We start from the raw sequence: 17439 nt of genomic DNA, 5'->3' as shown, positions 1-17439 counted from the left end.
ATACAGTGAGACCCTAAAAAAACAACACATCAGCCTGGGTAAACAGAGTGAGAACAAAGTGAGACCCTATCTCTTTCTGTTTTTTTTTTTTTTGTAAGTTCCATTGAACTCTGCTTGATAAGATAGCCTATCTCTTTAAAAAATAAATAAATAAATCATTAGAACACTACTGAAAGACACAAAGGTAAACACCCAGAAAGACATATATGCCATTGGGCAGAAAAATTCAACATCAAAAAGATCCTCTTAAATGAGATTCCACCAAAAATATTAATGTTTGTTTTTTTCCTACATAAGACAAATTGATTCTAAAATTTATGCAGAGAAAAAGAATTAAAATAACCTTGGGGCTCGGGGACAACAAGGGATATACAGTTCTACCAGATATTAAAACTTACAAAGCCTCAATAATTAAAACAGTATGATGCTAGGGCATAAACATACAAAAGACCAAGACCTGAATTTAAAGTCCAGAAACAGTCAATACATATGAGAATTTGGTAAAAGTGGCATCTCTAGTGGCTATAAAAAAAAAAAAAATGGGCTGAGCGCAGTGGCTCACGCCTGGAATCCCAGTGCTATGGGAGGCTGATGCACGTGGATCACTTAAGCTCAGTACTTCAAGACCAGCCTGGCCAATATGATGAAATCCTGTCTCTATGAAAAAATACAAAAAATTGGCCAGGCGTGGTGGCACGTGCCTGTAATCCCAGCTACTTGGGAAGCTGAGGCACAAGAATCACTTGAACCTGGAAGGCAGAGGTTGCAGTGAGCAGAGATCACGCCACCATACTCCAGCCTGGGTGACAAAGCAAGACTCTGTCACAAAAAAATAAAAGAAAGAAAAAAGGGTGTTGGACAAGTAGGTATCCATCCAGAAAAACAAAACCAAAGTTGGATTCATACTGCATATCATCTACCTAAATTCCAAATATATTAAAGATTTAAATGTAAAACATACAAGCCACCGAGATATTATGTTTCTCCTGATGGAAGAATATAATTCTGCCTATGAAGCTGTGCTGTCCTGTCCTGTGTCTCCTCCCCACCAACCTGAACTTCATCTGGTCTCTTGATCCAACTACCAATTTTAGAGGAACAACTACTCCTCTGCAATCGGCAAAACCCAGACTGTGGACAACTCAGGACAAACACAACCTAGTTTCTCCAGTAAATAATTTTAAAAGCGTGGGTGCGGGGGAGGAAGCAAGATGAGGGAAGAACCTATAACCCATAAATTAAGAGAGACATAAAAACTATCAAAGAATTGCAAATTAGGAAATTCATATGGATCTTGAGTCAAACAAATACATGGTTAAAAAAAGGTATTTAAAAAGAGATAATCAGAGACTTGTACATAGACTAGGATAATGAAAATAATGACTTACTGTCAATTGTTTGATAGGTATAACATGGCAATTAGGCTAGGGTAAAAAAAAGAATCCTTTTCTTTTAGAGATACAACTAAAACATTTACAGGTGAGATATAATGGGAAAAAATAGGAATTGTGGAAGTAGGGCATGGCTAGAGAAGAATTAGCCATGGGGTTTATGGTAATTCAAGGAAGGAGGGAAGCCATACAAATACAAGTATTTTGATAAAAGTAGCATCTCTACTAAGGCTCATTCACTATCAGAATCTATTTGATTTATTAGTTTATATAGTGAGTTCTAACAGTGAGTTTAGATGTTAAGTTTGGGATAAAAAGGAATACCATGTTACTCAATTATATGCAGTTATCAAGTTTTGGGAAAACAGGTAGCAAGAGTTTGGAAAGTGTGGAAAATTCTTTTATAAACTTGGGAGTGGGAAAGGCCTTTCAAAATCAAGAAGCCATAAAGTTGGGGGCGGGTGGGGGAGAGAAAACTCCAATAAAATTGAAAGACAACTTGGAAAAAAATATTTTCAAATCACACAAAGGGCAAATCTCCATAATACACAGAGTTCCTACAGGTTTATTATGAAAAGGAGCACTACAATAGAAAAATGGGCAAAATATATGAATATACAGTTCACAGAAAAAAAATTCAAATGATTCTTAAACATACACTATTCATTCCATCCCTAAAGAATGCAAATTAAAACTTTAATGAGATAACCACCTTTGACCAGGTGTGGTGGCTCATGCCTATAATTCCAGTCTTGGGAGGCCAAGGGGGGAGGACTGCTTGAGCCCAGGAGTTCAACACCAGCCTGGGTAACAGAGCAAGATCCTGTCTCAACAAAATAAATGAATAAATAAATAAAAAGAATTAGCCAGGCTTGGTGGTACATGCCTGTAATCTGCTTGGGAGAGTGAGGCGGGAGGATTACTTGGGCCCAGGAGTTTAAGGGTGCAGTGAGCCCTGATCACACCACTGCACTCCAGGCTAGGCAACAGAGAGAGACCCTATCTCAAAAAAGAAAAAAAAAACACAAAAACAAAAAAAACAGAGAGATAACCATTTTCTACCTATCAAGTTGGCATGAAGTTCCATAACATTCTGTTGGCAAAACTAGAGGAAAAGAGGCACTCTTTATTACAGGAATATGAGTAAACCAGAACAATTTGGCAGTAGCTACCAAAATTATAAACACTCTAACCTTTGATCTAGCAATTCTGCTCCTGGATAATTTACTTTACTAATATTCCTGCACAAGTATGAAATCACATGCACACAAGGCTATTAAATGTAGAATTTTTATAATCGTGAAAGACCAGAATCAATCCAAATGTCCTTCAATGTGGCATTAACTAAATTCCAGAATGTCCATACAATGGAATCCTATGTAGTGCAAAAACAAAGAGAGACAACAGAATAAGGATACTAGATGCTAATATGGAAAGATCTCAAATATAAGTAAAAAAAGTAATGCACAGAACAGTGTGCATGTGTTATTGATAGTTTATGTAAAAAATAAGTAAATAAAAGGAGAGAGAAATAACATATGAAGCCAGGAGTTCGAGACCAGCCTGGCCAACATGGTGAAACCACGGTAAAAATACATGGTAAAATACAAAAAAAACATGGTAAAAATACAAAAATTAGCCAGGTGTGGTGACACATGCCTGCAATCCCAGCTACTCGGGAGGCTGAGACACGAGAATTGCATGAACCTGGGAGGCAGAGGTTGCAGTGAGTGGAGACTGCGCCACTGCAATCCAGCCTGGGCTATAGAGTGACACTCCGCCTCAAAAAAAAAAAAAAAAAAAAAAAGAAAAGAAAAGAAAAGAAAAGAAATATATACAGGAACAAAGGGAAGATTTTCTCTGTATATTATTAAATATAAATACTTTAATTTTTGAACCATGAGACCAAAAAAACATTAAACACAAAAGCTATTGAAGATTTTGATTATCACTTCTTAAATTTAAATTTCAACTTCAAAAAATACTGCAATTTTCATCACCACAGGAAAGGTTAAAAAAATGCAATTAAGTAAAAAACAACAAAAAAAATCTGTTTTCACAAATGTATCTCACATAAAATCAGAGACTAGTCTGAAAATTATCAGAGCATTTTAATGCACATATACAAAAGCACATGGCTCTAAAAACATAAGAAAAGTATCTTTAACTCACATATACCATAGTTACTGAGTTACATAAGCAACCAAAAGGATTCAGGTCAAGTTCAAAGGTGTATCAGTACCCCAGCCTTTTTGGCATCAGGGACCGATTTCATGGAAGACAATTTTTCCACAGACCTGGAGAAGTGGAGGAGCAGAGCATGGTTTGGGGATGATTCAAGTGCATTACATTTATTATTAGACTCTCATAAGAAGCGAGCAACCTAGATCCCTCACACGCACAGTTCACAATAGGGTTTGCAATCCTATGAGAATCCAGTGCTGCTGCTGATGTGACAGGAAGTGGAGCTCTAGCCCACAGCTCACCTCCTGCTGTGTGGCCCAGTTCCTAACAGGCCATGGACCAGTACCAGTCTGTGGCTGCAGGGGCTGGGGATCCCTGGAGTATATCATTCTCAGATTCCTTCCTCATTTTTCTCTAAAATAACTTTATGAACATCATATTTATAGGATGGGGAAAAAAATTGTATTTTCTACTTACATTTTCATTTTTCAAGATGAGTTTCAGGATTGCTTCTCTCTGTTTTAAAGCCTAAAAGCAGGATAATTTCTGGTTAGCATTTTTATTTTTTAAAGAAGATCAATTAGTGTTCCTAATATTTTGTCCCTTCTAAAGTCTCTCTCAATACTTACAGGAGATGACAGAAACTTTGAAGAGGTCAAAGCAACTAGATTCAAGACTCTAGAGTAATCATCTCTGGTTCTCCTACTGAACTGTCTCTTCTTACTCTCATCCCCAGTGCCTAGTACAACGTTTGGGAAATAACACACCTATAATCTTCAATGAGTAAATGAATATCTACGACTATAATGTCTTCCCTCTATACTTCAGCAATCTTCATTTTTTTCCCTTCATGTAGTGAACTCATGAAAACTCATTATAAAATTTATTATCAGTAATTTAAAGAGATAGCAACAGTAACTTCTCAGTTCCTCCATTTCCCCCTCCTTCTTTGACCACTAATTTATATTAGTGAATTTTAATTTAGTGATACATTTGTTTACATGTCTGTATGCTTTCCCCCAGTGACAATTCCTATTTTTACACCATACAATAAATACAAACTACATTTAGCACCTTTTATAGAATCCCTCAGCTATATAGTCAATATAGATGCTTTTTAAAACTAGCATGGCTGAACTTACCCCTAGTCCCACAAACATCACAAAACAGAGCTAGTTACAATGACTACCAAATCAAATTACCTGAAAAACAAACCAAACCCTGCTCTTTTTGTAATTCAAGTATGTCAAGTAGGAAGGTTAATTTGATATGTTATATGATCACCAATAAATACTTTTTGTTAAACATTTCACTTGGAGAAAAGTTTTAAGATTAACCATACACTTCACATCGTCAGTTACATAAGAAAAAAACTAACCTATAAAGTATATTCACTAACAATGGAATAAAATGGAGGTTACAAAGTTTCCATTTCTTGTTAACACTATATAAATTTATAATAAATTTGATAGAACCTGTTACAACCCATTTTGATTACTCACAGGACATATTAAATTTACAACTTTAATACTGGCTACTTTCCATGCTACTGTATCCTATGTTCTATTCTACTGTACATCAAAAACCTTAGCTGGCCAGGCACAGTGGCTCATGCCAGTAATCCTAACACTTTGGGAGGCGAAGGTAGGAGGGTCCCTTGAGGCCAGGAGTTAAGACTAGCCTGGGCAACAGTGAGACCCCCATCTATAAAAAAATTCAAAAATTAGCCAAACGTGGTGGTACATGCCTATAGTCCTAACTACTCAGGAGGCTCAGGTGGAAAGATTGTTTGAGCCCACGAGTCAAAGCTGCAGTGGGCTATAATTGTATGGCTGACACAGCAAGATTCTGTCTTTAAAAAATAATAATAAAAATAAAAAACCTTAATTGTCCATTGTACTATTGGGTTAGTGATAGAGATTCTACAAATGATCTTCAGAATCAATGAAGTAAACAAATTTAAAAAAAAATGTTCTGAAGTCTCGCTTACAAAATAAAATCTAAACTCTTGTGCAAAGCATATAAAGTTCACCTAAACCCAGAAGCAGTCTACCTTTCCAGCCTCCTCTCCATCTATATTCCTTGGTGCACTCACCAAACTACCCTTAGAACTCACCATTAAACAGTGCTTCCACAGCTTCTTGACTTTGTTCATTCTGGCAGGAAAGCCCTTCCTTGTCTCATTTGCCTATCAAATTCCTACCATCCTTCAAGGTCCAGCTGGATTCTGGAAATTCCATGGACTTCCCTGACAGAATATTAGTTTTCATCATCATCTCAGGCTCTCATAGTTCTTTAAACATACCTTCATAAAGCATATTTTACATTATTTATTTCTGTGTCTGCCTCTCCAAAACAGAGTTCTTCGAGGACCAGGCCCATGTCCCATTCACCAGACCTTAGCAGGTCTCTGACACATATTAATGCTCAATAAATATTAGTCATACTAGGCCAGGTGTGGTGGCTCATGCCTGTAATCCCACTTTGGGAGGCTGAGGCAGGCAGATCACCTGAGGTCAGGAGTTCGAGACCAGCCTGGCCAACATGGTGAAACCCCATCTCTACTAATAATACAAAAACTAGCTGATGGTGGTGGGCGCCTGTAATCCCAGCTTACTGGAAGGCTGAGGCAGGCTCACTTGAACCTGGGAGGCAGAGATTGCAGTGAGCCAAGATCGCGTCACTGCACTCCAGCCTGGGCGACACAGCAAGACTCTGTCTTCAAAAAAAAAAAAACAAACAAAACCGTCATACTAAATAAATCTTATAGTCTCCTAAATTAAGTTTAAAAATCTTTTCATTGATTCACTGGGTAAATTTTCTAAGGATGTGCACACACACAACCACTTTATTAGAGTGGTAGCTATAGTAAAGAGTTGATCAGAGTAATTTTATAGAGTCCATAACCATCGATCTTTCAGAGATCATGTTTACTACCAAAAACCAATCTGACAAATTACAGAATATGAATGTGACAAATGATTTTTAGCCAGATTATACATGGAATTAAGAGTTAGTTCCACTAAATGGCAACACATGTAACATGCTGATTGTATGGAACATATTTTCTACTAGTAAAATCTGTTTTTTCTTTCCTTTGCAATCTGAAGGCAGACAGAATCCAAGATTTGAAGATCTGTGCCAAAATTATAGTGCGCTGGTAAGTCATAATCATCTACTAGAGGGTACTTCTTAACTAACAAAAAATGCTAGAAAGAATGCAGAACTGGTTTAACACCATCTAAGCATTTGTATTCTTAAGGTAAACTATGATATCTACCGGCATCATTAATCCTATTAGGGAAGCACTGACTACATCTGCCAATACTCAATCAAATAAATCCCAGTTGTTCATGCCAGGCCTTCTGAATAGAATAATTATTTGAGCCAAATTTCTCCAATTCTATTCTATGTTAAACCAAAACTGTAATTTAGATTTTCTTATGTATCTTCCTATAAAGATAACTTCCTACATCCTAAAGTAAATCACTAAAATAGCCAGGCAAACTTGAGATAACTATATATATATATATATATATATATACTTTGAAGAGAAGCAAGTAACACTAATCTTAGGATAGAAATAAAGAGAGTGGAAAGGACAAAGAAGCTACTGTCAGGGTTTTTGCCCCATTCCTTTCCTGTCATAAGTAGCCCTATATGACAAAATATTCCCTTCTTAAAATTAAAGGTAAAGACCTATAAAAAAGGTGAATATTTAACTCTTCATAATATCAATCAAGACCACCTACAGGCTGGTTGATGTGAAATCTTGTAGGCATTCTTCTCATTATAGCAGAGTCAAGGTCCTGAGGACGATTGGTAGCTCCCATTACTATGACCTAAGTGTATAAAGAAAGCAGAAGGTGTTAAACCTACCAATTATATTCCTCTAAGAATGTTATTACTAGGGCTTAGTTTTAAAAATTAAGTGGTATTTTAACTAAATCCTTTGTAAGAAATCTGATTTTAATTCACTATTATTCAACTATTTACAGGTATAAATTTAAGTTAATCCTAAATAAATCAAATAATAGCGAAACTGGAAAACTAATGCATTTCACTTCATGTCTTTCTAGTAATTAAAATATGTAATGTTCAGTTGCAAATAGCTACTAAAGAATTATTAAAATTTGCTTTTAAAAAACTATTGTATTTTGCAAAATATGGTTGTTTAATGAACACATACTGAATGACTGAAAGCCATTATGTTATAGCTTGGGTATACATTTTGGGAGTATGGGGGGATAATTCAAGTCCTTAAATAATATTATATGGAAAGAATCATTTCCCCTTAATAAGTCTGAAGATTCTGGTAACTGTAATAGATACTATGTACTTTTTCTTGTATTTCACACCATCGTATCATGGTACTATCCCCACTGCAGGTGGTATCTTCTTAATGCGAAATAAAGTATCAAGTAATCCAACTTTAAACAAAGATAACAGAGTATAACCAAACATCAAAATGCTGGGAAGAACTCTTTTTAAAAATGCTGGCAGCCCTGCCAACTTCTAGGTCTACGTCACTTACTTATAAAGGACGTAGAGATTTAAAAAAAAAAAAAAAAAGGAACTTTAAAAATAAACATGAATAAAAACAAAGCTATATAAAACAAGTTAATTTCTGAAATACGTCAATATTACCTTTACTGTTGATACTTCAGTATAACCCAGTAACAATACACATCTGCTATCCAAAGTGAAATTTATTGGTATTCCATGGAAATACATTTCTCTAACATTATCTTATTTCTCCCTAAGAGGTTTTACATTTCTGAAATAATCCAAATCTTATATTCTACTTCTACTCTACATTGAATGACATTCAGGAGCCTCAGAGCCCAATTACTTTCAATTAACTGTGAGAGTTTGCCACCTAGAGGAAGAAAATATAAACACAAATTTGAAAAATGTTACTTTCACAACACAACATAATGCAAGTTTGTATTTGTGTTAAGTGGTCCTAAAATCAAAATATTAATGCTCATACCTATTTTTCTTTATTTTCTTTCTTTCTTTTTTTTGAAGACAGAGTCTTACTCTATCCCAGGTAGGAGTGCAGTGCCACCCACATGGCTCACTATAGCCTCAATCTCCTGGGCTCAAGCAATCCTCCTGCCTTCTGAGTAGCTGGGACTACAGGCACATGCCACTGTGCCTAGCTGATTTTTCTGTCTTTAGTAGAGACGAGGTCTCACTATGTTGCCTATGCTGGTCTGAAACCTCTGGGCTCAAGTGATCCTCCCCGCTCAGCCTCCCAAAGTGCTGGGATTACAGATGTGAAATACCATGCCCGGCCTCTTTATTGACTTTTTCCAACTCAATAAAATTAATAGAAAAGAAAAAATTTCTTCCAAATTTAAAATAAACAAATCTTAAAAGTGGGTGAATGAACTAAAAGCATAAGATAATGAATGAGTATAGGGAAAAAAAAAATCACAAAAGGCACTGTGGTTAAGTCAGTATTTCGGGAAAAAAAAAAAAAAGGGAAATGGGCAGCATTTGAAGAAACACAGGACAAAGCAAAACAAAATTTAAAAGCCAGTAGAGAGGATGGAATACTAAAAAACAATCAAGGAATCCAAATAAAACTAGTAAAACTTGGAACATTGACTATGTATAACAGATACTCATGAAAAAACAAAAGTGATTGAAATCACTTGTAGTTTCACATAAAGAAGCAAATTTTAAGGAGTGATTTTAAGCAGCAAAAGCAGAGAACCTTTTCATATATATTAATTCAATAGAAATGAGCTAAAATTTAAAACAGGAAGCGACAGTAATTTTTTACTACTTAAGAAACAAAAGCAATGCTCCTTTTAGGTGTTAGTTGTTCAAACTTTAAAAAAAAATCTTTATTTTCTGTTCCTGCATTCATTTGCTAAGAATCATGGTCTCCAGCTTCATCTGGAAGAGGGAGAAGATCAGGAAAAATAACTAATGGGTACTAGGCTTAATACCTAGGTATGAAAGAATCTGTACAACAAACTCCCAAGGCACAAGTTTATCTATGTAACAAACCTGCACATGTACCCCTGAATTTAACATAAAAGTTTTAAAAAAATCTTAACACATGAAGATAATTTTATCATTTCACATTTAAAATAATCAGACTTAAATTTACATCTCAAAACTTTTAACTTCATCAATGAATACCCTAAAAACCCTATCTTTTATGTCTCATGTCTCTCAAGATGAAAAATATGTCATCAGTTACTAAGGTTTCCAGAAACAGTGACGGGTTTCATTGAGCCGTTCTCTATTTCTATTTCCTTGGTGACCATATTACAAGAAAGCTAGCTAGGGTACTGGGCTCTATCCATAATCATAGAAAAGACAATTCTAGAGAAGAGCTAACTGGTTCATATGAAAGTAGAATATGTCTAAAACTATTACTCAAAATTAGTAATATCAATTTTAACCCCCCCAAAATACAATAAAGGTTAAAAAGTGACTGCAGTTTAATAAAAAAGCAGCATCTTCATTTGCTCTCTCAAATCAAAACTCATCATAATGAAAACTGTAATTGCTATTAGTGCAGTAAGGAATTTTGGTTCTGAAAACTCTGTTGTAAGTTATGCTGTACCAGAATCACACTGTGGAGCTCTGGATGAAGTGGCTCTGGAGAATACTTCATCCAATTGCTGCTGTATCCCCTGCTGAAAATAACTGAACACTATGCTCTGACAGGGTACATAATATTAAGATATTTTCTCTTACATGGGCTAACTATCCAATTGTCTAGGTGCTTTAAGTATTATTTCTCAGGGAGAATCATTAGTTTTTGGCAACCGATAAACCCCACAGATTTATCAAAACCAATTATTAATGAAAAATGTTTCTATTAATGTTACCTAAATTTATCTATGTTATGTTTTTTCTCTAACCATTCAACAAAAACTAAAGGATGTGTTCCTTGTAATAAAACTATACCTTCACAAACATAATGTAGAAGGAGGACATATGGCTTAATTTTCTTCTCGAGAATGATGTTGTTTAGAATTTTGACTTATGCTAATGAGGTGGGCTTAAGGGATCCTGAAGCCCTCTGGCCACAAAAAGAAAATATTTAAAAGACTCAAATAAATTAACCTACAATTTTGCAAAGAAGTAAAGGAATTAAGCTAAGGCTGGCGGTAAAGCCTATGTACTTCCTCAGATTAATTCCTCATAACAATTCTGAGGTAGGTACTATCCTCCCTTTTATAGATATTATTCCCTCTATACAGATACAGAGTGATTATAAAATTTGGCCAAGGTCACACAGCTTGTTGATGCCAGGGTTCTGATTTTCTAATCCAATTAGAAACATGAATAATAAGCAAGAGCCTATCAAAACTGACCTGATAGATTTGAAAAACAATCTGGAAGAATTTCTAAAACTGAAAAATATAATACTTGAAATAATAAGCTCAATGAAAGAGTCAGATAGTAGAAGAACTTCAAATGAACCAGAAGAAAGGAAAAGAAATTATCCAGGACATAGCACAAGAAGACAGAAAATATGAAAGAGATGTTAAAAAAGACATGAAATAGGCCAGGCACAGTGGTTTAGCCTGTAATGCCAGCTAAATTTGGGAAGCCAAAGCGGGCAGACTGTTTGAGCTCAGGAGTTCAAGACCAGCCTGAGCAAATTAATGAAACTCTGTCTCAACAAAAAAAACCACCAAAATTAGCCAGGTGCAGTGGCGTGCACCTGTAGTCCCAGAGACTTGGGGTGCTGAGGCAGGAGAATCACTCGAGCCCAGGAGGTTGAGGTTGCAGTGACAGCCATGTTCACGCCACTGCATTCCAACTTGGGCAACAGAGCGAGACCCTGTCTCAACAAAACAGAACAAAACATGAAATAGAAATAAGATCCTACATATATCCAACTGGCATTCCAGAAGGAGATAAAACATGGAGAATAAACAATAATTGAAGAAATAATAACTGAATTTTAAAGAAGTAATTCTAAATATAATACTTTTTTTAAAAAAGGCAAAAACAGATTACAAAATAGGAAATACTAAAGTTGGCTGGGCGCAGTGGGTCATGCCTATAATCCCAGCACTTCGGGAAGGTGAGGTGGGTGGATCACCTGAGGTCAGGAGTTCGAGACCAGCCTAGCCAACATAGTGAAACTCAGTCTCTACTAAAAATACAAAAATTAGTTCGGCATGGTGGTGCGCGTCTTGTAACCCTAGCTACTTGGGAGGCTGAAGCAGGAGAATTGCTTGAACCTGGAAGGTGGAGGTTGCAGTGAGCCGAGATCGCACCACGGTACTCCAGCCTGGGCAACAGCGAGACTCCGTCTCAAAAAAAAAAAAAAAAAAAGAGAAAATACTAAAGTTAAAAAAACAAAAAGAACACTGTTAACTATTCCATGAGATATAAGTGATTCATTTAAAAAAAAGAAAAAAAAAAAGGAAAATGGTTCTAGGATGTTTATTTCCAGCAATCTGGCTGAAAAAACAAACATGCCAGATTAACTTCTTTTTAACCTTCTTTTAAACCACTGAGCTGACAAGAAAGCATGGAATATTCAGAGGCCAAAAAATAAATGAAAACTGGGAACCTAAACAGGAAAACTGAAAAATAAAGCTCTTTCTCTTTGGTCACATAACAAGGGAACAAGTTATGGTTTCACAGCCATACAGGAGGAAGAGACAAAGCCTAGGATACAAGTCTGTCTTGTATAAAATTGGGATCCTAAAGATAGGCTTAGGTGACAAGAAGTGAGAAAGTGTTGTCAGTTTCAGATACTAATGAACTCTGTCAAATGAAAATCAGGGAAGTGACTAAGAATTGAGAGTAAAGACTATAAGGAATTACAGTAAAAGTCAAGTAAGAGTCAAGGAAAAGAGAAAGAATAGTTTTTAAAAAAATGTACACAATACCCACAGACACTAGTCACTTCCTCTCCTTAGCACTGTAGGTTCTGAAAATTCCAAGGACAGGCTTTACTCTGGTGTTTTCTCTTCTGTTGCGTCTGTTTCAGGCATTTAGTCAATCTACTAATGTTTTGGTAAACATGAAGTCCTCAAATTGGATAAAGTTTATACAAAACATATTCTTTTGGATCTTTATCACTTAGTCATAAGTGTACATAATTATGAAAAAAAGTTTGTACAAAAGCATAAGAAGTAGTCCAGCAAATTTTCTATTAAGAACAAAAAAACCAACACAAGTTGAGGGCAGATTTTATTCAAATACCTGGCAGCTGTGATCAGTATCCAATCCATCCCAGAGACTCATAAACTGAGCTTTCATCATGGCTGTAGCTTCATGGTCAGAACTTGAACGGTTTCGTAGAAAGGAGTCTAGAAGCAAAAGGTCCTTAACCTTAGAAATTAAGAATAATCTAGAAGTAAAAGGTCCTTAACCTTAGAAACTAAGAATTAATTATTTACCACCCCCCCTTTTTTTTTTTTTGAGACAGGGTCTCACTCTGTTGCCCAGGCTGGGGTGCAATGGCGCAATTACAGCACACTGCAACCTCAAACTCCCAGGCTTAAGTGATACTCCTGCCTCAGCCTCTCGAGTAGCTAGCACTACAGGTACGTGCCACCATGCCTAGCTAACTTTTTTTTATTTTCTGTAGAGACAGGTCTCACTATGTTGCCAAGGCTGGTCTTGAACTCCTGGCCTCAACTGATTCTCCTGCCTCGGCCTCTTAAAGTGCTGGGATTACAGGCATAAGCCCCCATGCCTAGCCTTATTTTATTTACTCTTTATGTAATTTCAAATGTTCCTAACACACGGAAATGAAAAACGTTTGAGATGATGGGTATTCTAATTACCCTGATCCGATCACTATATACTATAGTGATCATTGAAATGTCACTCTGTACCCCATAAATATGTGTAATTATGTCAATTAAGAAAAATGAAAATAAAAGAAAAAATTGTTTTAAAGCTGAAAACTTTATGAAAGATTACAAAGAAATTGGGCTACGTGTTTTAGACATTATTCTGATACAATAAACTTGGTAAATTATTAGGCAAATTAAAACACGATCATTCATAATTTTCGTTTCTTCTCTAAAAATACATTCATGACAACATACGTAAGAAAAATGAACGATCTAGTACTGAGAGGCTGGAAGAGTTATGTGGAATCTCAGAGGAAAGCCTGTGCATTTTGCCTCTTAACTTTCTAGGTCACCTGAACCCACTGTGTTCTTAGTTATAGGGTCGCATACTTTTTTCTCATGCAGTTTCCTGGTAATAAACAAAAACGACACGGAAAAATGTGTAAAACACTATTAAGCAGAAAAATGTAGGACAGAAAATGATTTAAAACATATATGCTGGAATGCACATACATATGTTATACATGGTAAAAAAGCTTTTATGGAAATATACAAAAATGCTAATTATGTTGTGTTATAGCTCAGGGATGGATTTAAGGACAAGTTTAACTTCTCTTTTATTTTCTGTCTTCCAAATTATCTACAATGAACACGAAATGATTTTTTTTAAAAAGGGGAAAACAATTTTCTTTTATAAGATTGAAAGGTGCTATTTTTTTTTAAAAAAGTAAATGCACATCTGACAAATGGTGCTGGAGCAACTGGACTCATAAGCAAAAAAATTGACACAGACTTTGTAGTTTTCACAAAAATTAACACAAAATGGATCACAAATGTGCATGTAGAACACAAAATTCTAAAACTTCTAGGAAATAATATGGAAGAAAATCTAGGTGACCTTGGACTTGGTGATTAATTTTTATATGTAACACCAAAAGCATGATCCATCAAAAATAAATGTGTAAGTTGAACTTAAAATTCCTGGCTGGGCACAGTGGCTCACACCTGTAATCCCAGCACTTTGGGAGGCTGAGGCAGGTGGATCACTTAAAGTCAGAAGTTTGAGACCAGCCTGACCAATATGGTGAAACCTCATCTCTATTAAAAATACAAAATTGGCTGGGCATGGTGGCAAATGCCAGTAATCCCAGCTACTTGGGAGACTGAGGCAGGAGAATCACTTGAATCCAGGAGACAGAGATTGCAGTAAGCTGAGATCACACCACTGCACTCCAGCCTGGGCAACAAGAGTGAAACTCTGTCTCAAAAAAATATATAAAATAAACAAAATAAAATAAAACAAAATAAAATAAAAATAAAAATAAAATAAAATTCCTGCTATGTGAAAGATACTGCTAAGGAAATGAAATGACAAGTCACAGACTGGCAAAAAATATTTGCAAACACATACCTGGTAGAGGACTTGGACCCAAAATATAAAAAGAATTCTTAAAGTTCAACAATAAGATAATAACCTAATTGTTGTTCCCAATACAAATAAATGATACATCTTTGAGGTGATAGATATTCCAATTAGCCTGATTTACTCATTGCATAGGTACCTCATACATATGTACAATTATTATGTACCAATTAAGAAATTAAAAAGTCAGACAATAAAAAATATTAGTTGTTTTAAAATGGGCAAAAGATTTGAACAGACACCTCAACAAAGATACACAGATGACAAATAAGCATATGAAACAATGCTCAACATCATGTCATTATGAAAATGCAAATTTAAAAAATGGTAAACTATTAGATACCTATATACCTATTACAATAGCTAAAATCCCCCAAATTAATAAAACCAAATGCTAGAGAAGATGTATAGCAACAGGAACCTCGGTTATTGCTGGTGGAAATGCAAAATGGTACAGCCCCTTTGGAAGACCGCTTGCTAGTTTCTTACAAAGCTAAACATTATTTTACCATATGATCCAGCTGTTGTACTCCTAGGTATTCTACCCAATTGAGATGCAACCTGTTTCCACAGGAAAACCTACACATGATGCTGTCAGCAGCATTACTCCTAACTGCCCAAAACAAGGTGTCATTTAATAGATGAATGAAAAAACTAACTGTGGTTCATCTACATAATAGAATATTATTTAGCAATAAAAATAAGCTATCAAATCATGAAAAGATGTGGAGGAAACTTAAATGCATATTGCTAAGGGAAAGAAGTCAGTCTGAAAACATTATATATTGTATGATTCCAACTGTAACATTACAGAAAAGGTACAACCATAGAGACGGTAAAAAAGATCAGCAGATGCCAGCAGTTTGGGACGAAAAGGGAAGGACAAATATTTGATACTATTGTGTATGAGACTGTAATGATAAATAAAAAACATTATGCTTTGTCAAAGCCCAAAGAACTGTACAACACAAAGAATGAACCTTAAACCAAGGACTTTGGTTAACTATAATGTATCAATACTAGTTCATTAATAAATGTCTTATGCTAGTATTAATACTAGGAGAAACTATATATCTGGGGGGCATATGGGAACTCTCTATATGATTTCTTTTTTTTTTTTTTTTTTTGAGACAGAGTCTCGCTCTGTCGCCCAGGATGGAGTGCAGTGGCCGGATCTCAGCTCACTGCAAGCTCCGCCTCCCGGGTTCACGCCATTCTCCTGCCTCAGCCTCCAGAGTAGCTGGGACTACAGGCGCCCGCCACCTCGCCCGGCTAGTTTTTTGTATTTTTTAGTAGAGACGGGGTTTCACCGTGTTCGCCAGGATGGTCTCGATCTCCTGACCTTGTGATCCGCCCGTCTCGGCCTCCCAAAGTGCTGGGATTACAGGCCTGAGCCACCGCGCCCGGCCATGATTTCTGCTCAATTCTGCAAACTTAAAACCATTATTAAAAAGAAACACTATTAATGTATTTTAGAAAAGGTTAATGAAGATATGAGGTTGCAAGAAACAAAGAAAAAAATCCCAGAGTTCAGAAAAAAGTGGAACTGAACATAAGAGTTGGAAAACCTTGACGTGATTATGCCACTGTGTGTTTGTAAACACAGCAGGTATGCATATAGACATACATAGCATCAAAAGGTTCTGCTTTGTTGTTAACATCCACATACAGGCTGAAGCCAAGATGCTTGGAAGGATTAACACTCACAGAAAGGGTAGACAAGAAAAAAAAATTCTGCTCATCACTGTACAAGGAAACTTGTCCATCTTTGCCTGGGCTCTGAGGGATAAAATGTCCTCCTTACACATAAAAAACTAGGACCATGGGGAGTCTCTTTCAGGTATGAAGTCTAAATTTGTACCACCATTCAGTCCGGGAACACACAAACTGAGAAATTATCTAAAATTGGTTTTGAACGATCAGACCCCTGAAGTTCTAAGCAGAGGACAGAAAAAGTATTCTAGATCTTCTTAGGCAACAAATAATTCTCATATAAAAACAAGCCTAAAGCCATCTAATGTTACAAATGACACAAGGAAACAAACCACTATATAAAAAAAGAGTCAACATAAAGTAAAATTAGAATTTCAGAAAAGAGCAATTCAAAAACTGTACAAAAATAATATGCTTAAAATTCTAAAGATATAAAAGGGATTGAAATTCTAAAAGAGCAAGCTACAATAAAAAAGGGAAACATTTTATAAAGAACCAAACAGAACTTCTAAAGTTCAAATATAATAAACAAAAAACAAACCCAATGGTTGAAAGATTAAATATAGCCAAGGAAAGAATTGCTTTTTATAACCTACTCAAAAATTGAATTATTTTTAAGTTGTACCATTATTTTATGTACCAACAAGAAACTTAAAATGCTGCCAACTCAATTGTAACATGCTCTCCGGATTTTGAAGATGCTAAAATGTAAAAAAAAAAAAAAGTATGTTTTAGAATTGATTAAATATAGTACACAACTAAATGACAAACTGTAGAAATGACTCAAAATGAAAGAGATTAAGAATTTTTCTTTTGAAGATGGGGTCTTGCTCTGTTGCCCAGGCTGCAGTGCAGTGGCATGACCTTGGCTCACTGAATATCCTCAATCTCCTGGGCTCAAGTGATCCTCTCACCTCAGCCTCCCAAGTAG

At 35.7% G+C, this 17439-nt stretch overlaps 1 protein-coding gene across 3 annotated transcripts in view; it reads right to left on the bottom strand.

Annotated features, from left to right (window-relative positions):
* ATAD1 (ATPase family AAA domain containing 1) overlaps window positions 1–17439 on the bottom strand; it is an 89644-nt gene that overhangs the window by 11746 nt on the left and 60459 nt on the right. For all 3 annotated transcript variants that reach the window (XR_651823.4, XM_009214928.4, XM_009214929.1), the window contains exons 6-8: window positions 12774–12880; window positions 7328–7417; window positions 4053–4103 (exon numbers count right to left, since the gene is read on the bottom strand). Coding sequence is in view for 2 of the 3 variants with exons in the window: in XM_009214928.4 (XP_009213192.1) it covers window positions 4053–4103; window positions 7328–7417; window positions 12774–12880 (248 nt within the window). In the remaining variant the exon portion in view is untranslated. The remainder of the gene's footprint in view (window positions 1–4052; window positions 4104–7327; window positions 7418–12773; window positions 12881–17439) is intronic.

The sequence above is a fragment of the Papio anubis genome, chromosome 11 (genome assembly GCF_008728515.1).
Source record: "Papio anubis isolate 15944 chromosome 11, Panubis1.0, whole genome shotgun sequence".
In the NCBI taxonomy this organism is placed as follows: Eukaryota; Metazoa; Chordata; class Mammalia; order Primates; family Cercopithecidae; genus Papio; species Papio anubis.
Note: the sequence above shows the minus strand (reverse complement) of the source record. Positions and strands in the feature narration are given on the sequence as shown.